The 3,654-nt window shown below is 28.1% G+C and overlaps 1 protein-coding gene across 2 annotated transcripts in view; it reads right to left on the bottom strand.

Annotated features, from left to right (window-relative positions):
• Nucleotides 1–842: 842 nt before the first annotated feature.
• LOC111511929 (synaptotagmin-15) overlaps nucleotides 843–3,654 on the bottom strand; it is a 475,338-nt gene continuing 472,526 nt past the window's right edge. For both annotated transcript variants that reach the window (XM_074175994.1, XM_074175995.1), the window contains exon 10: nucleotides 843–1,272. In XM_074175994.1, coding sequence (XP_074032095.1) covers nucleotides 1,145–1,272 — 128 coding nt within the window. In that variant the 3' untranslated portion in view covers nucleotides 843–1,144. The remainder of the gene's footprint in view (nucleotides 1,273–3,654) is intronic.

Here is a 3,654-nt window from a genome sequence, read left to right as displayed (position 1 = left end):
TTTTCTCTCTTTCATTAAATTCATGACTAGAGTGGAAGAAGTCAAGGGTTTCAAAAAAGCTCTGACATTTTTTGCTTTTTCATGCCGTATATTTTTATTTGCATTATATAGCACCTACACAGTTTATACAACAAAATATCTATAATGAAGGTAAATATCTATACTAGTATGTGGCCCCATTTAAAGTTCTCAATTTTCATTAATATCAGTTACTTGGAGTGATATATCCAATCTACTGATCAGGCTCAAAGCATGATCACAAATTCAAGGTAAAATTGAGAACTGTAAGGAATTATAGCATTGTTGATCCTCTGATACTTCACAGAATAAAGGAATTGAATGCAAAAAGTGCACAAAAATTTCATTTATTGGACCAACAGAACCTACGATGATATATAATTATATGAGTATAATATGTTTTACAAGCAATTCTTTCTTGTAGTTTTATATTGGGCTTCCAGAATGGTAACCATTTTTATCAGATTTCTCTAGAAAAATAAGACATACTATTTATGACATCAACAAGAATCCTCTCAAATTATTATTTGTGAGTCATATGAACGAAATAAATTATTTTTTTCAGATGTGTAACGTCAAAAGAATGATATTCTTTTGTCAATCTTTTGATCATGTCTTTTAATCAAAATACTAAACAAATGAACTGATTTTTCTTAGTCCAATTTATATTAGACATCCAAAAATGATGAATTTTGACCACAAATAAGGTTATGAGACTTTCTTCTAAGATTTTTGTCATTATTTATGAAATTTTCTTCTTCAGAAAACAACTTAGAAAACGCCTATGTAATATTGTTGAATTTGAAATTATGTATTTCCAATACTTCAATCTATACTTTCTTTTGTTGCATTTGAGTAATTGAGAATTTTCGAACACAAACATTATCATGCTAGTTTTTGCTCAGGAATGAGCAATTTTTAATAGCCGTGTACAATTCCTTCCTCCCTGCAGATAATTCATCATCTCCTCCACGAAAATGTTCTCTATCCACATCCATTTGGTCATACCAAATACCATCGTTCAAATCATCATGGAATATTCAACTGAAAAAATGGACTCCCGGATTTGGTTATGATTCATTGCCTACTCTGCATTAACAAATATGTGTTTCCCTCGTTGGCGTATTTATTCTGATAAAATGTGCCATTGCTGACATTGCTCCATTGGATTGGCCACAGCTGTATTCCATTGGATTAGAGCTTTTCCTCTTGCAAACATATACGATCCCAGAACACATTTTCCTATCAGTTTGTCTGAAACGAAACAGAAAGAGTTATACGTATAAGAGAAACTCTACAAGAAATTAATAGTTGAGTTTTGGAATTACTATTAAAAATATCTGTAGAAAATCCCCCTCAAAAATTATTGGAGCATACCAAATGATATTCTATTTCCAACAGGAATTTTTGATTATCATGATTTATTTATTTGAGGAAAAATTTCAAGAACAACTGCAAACAAAATATATGTTGGTGCGAATGGGATTGATTGAAATTATCCGGTGATGTTATAGGAGCTGTGAGAGAAATAAATGAAAAGGTTCGAAGGAAATAAGAAAAGGGGATGAATGGAAGGTGTGAGAAAAATAGGCCAAATATTGAAATATCTCAAAGGCACAGGCCATTTATCAATCATTATCAAGGATATATTCTTCACATGAGTTTTCATTGGAAATGAATCATGAAATAATGTCGTTTCATATTGGATGGGCTGGAAAGTTCGTAGACCAATACACAGATGGCGCTACTAGTATTGAATCGATTATTAGTTGACCTCAACCTTCAAAAGACATGTGTTTGTGAGATTGAACATTTTGAGTGAAGCAACTTTTGTTAGTTTGAAAAGAATGGATGAAAAGCCATCATGACTGAAAAGTCATCATCAAGCCAAGCCAAGCCTTGGCTTGGCTTGATGTTAGGTTTACGTGAAAACCCTGATAATTTTTAAACGAAAAACGTCAAATTCTGTTTACTTCTTGGAGCTTTTCTTGAAAGCCTTCAAAAAGATTTCCGTTGGAAAAATTAAAAAATTTAGATTTTTCACTTTGTTATCAATAATCAAAGATGTTAAAAAGGGGAACATTCAATTAAAGCAATGGAAACATTTTTTCAATATCCGAATTTATTCGTATTTTTATCATTTGAAGTTATGTGGAAACAATTTTTCATATTTTTTTCTCTATTTCTTTAAATAAATTGTTATAAACAAATGTATTTTTTATGATATATTCAAAATTTTTTTTTGGGGATTTTTATCAGTGATGAATATGATTTTTTCAAACAAAATTGCTTTTAAAATTGTATTGCTTGAAAACGCATTTGTAGAATAACAATTTTTTTGCTACTAAATATGAATTTTACTCATAATTTTCATTTTTCTTCGATATTCTGAATAAAAACTTTTTTAACTAATATTTTTTTTATTTGTATAATAAACAATTTGTATCAAACAAATAAATTTCAACGATATTTTTTTTTCAAATACTAACAAAAAAACAAAAACAACCTTGTGTCACTTTTTGTGTAAAAAATGTTTCCCTATTTATTTAATAACTTTTGATATTTCTCTTTTTTTACACAAGAGTGATACATGGTTATTTTTGTTTGTTTGATAGTATTTAAGAAAAATATATCGTGAAAATTAATTTGTTCAAAACAAATTGTTTATTAAATAATGAAGAAAATATAAATTAAAAAAAAGTTTTTTTTTCAGAATATCAAAGAGAAATAAAAATTATGATTTGAAAAAAAATAATTCCTCAATATTCATATTTAGTGGAAAATAAATTGTTAATCAACAAATGCGTTTTTGAGCAATAAAACATTTTTTTAGAAAACGATTTTGTTTTCAAAAATCATAATATTCAACAGTGATGAAAATCTTACCAAAAAAATTGAAATATCTTAAAAAAATCTCAAAAATACATTTGTTTATTACTATTTCCTAAACAAATAGAGTGAAATATTATAAAAAATATTGTTTATGTAACTTCAAATGATAAGAATATGAATAAATTTGAATATTAGGAAATAATAGTTTTTCATTGCTTTAATTAAATTTTTCACTTTTTAATGTTTTTGATTGCTAATAACTAAGTGAAAAACCTGATTTTTTTCAATTTTTACAGCGGGAATCTTTTTCGAAGGCTTTCAACAGAAGCTTCAAGAAGTGAACAAAATTTTAGGCTTTCAGTTTGAAAATTATCAGGGTTTCTATGTAAATTTGAAACTTGTAATAATTGGTTAATTAACTAAAGTATATCTTATAAAATAAGCATGGAAAAATATTTTTTTCATAGATTTTCGTTTATTCAAGTGTCTAGAAGGTATGTGATTTTTTTATTAATAATGATATTTAATGGGTTAAAATAAATTATATTGTTCAAAGGTCCGTATCGGTCAGCTCGTGCGGGACGGTCATCGCCCGCTTTTAGCGCTATTTTCGCCTCTGAATTAAAATAATGAATATTGGTTATATAACTCTGATGGGTGGGACTTTATTTAGTAAATTTCCTCCTCTTTGAAGATCTTTTTTCAAATTTAGGATACCTTCTCAAGTCCCTCTCGATATTTTTCAGAAAGTTGCTAGAGGTCATTCCGAATCGAATGAGTCCTGGATCATAATTTTCGGTGCCC

The sequence above is a fragment of the Leptinotarsa decemlineata genome, unplaced genomic scaffold (genome assembly GCF_025532065.1).
Source record: "Leptinotarsa decemlineata unplaced genomic scaffold, Ldec_3_MD MMD2_tig00001393_RagTag_RagTag, whole genome shotgun sequence".
Classification (NCBI taxonomy): Eukaryota; Metazoa; Arthropoda; class Insecta; order Coleoptera; family Chrysomelidae; genus Leptinotarsa; species Leptinotarsa decemlineata.
This window is presented reverse-complemented; position numbering and strand designations above follow the sequence as displayed.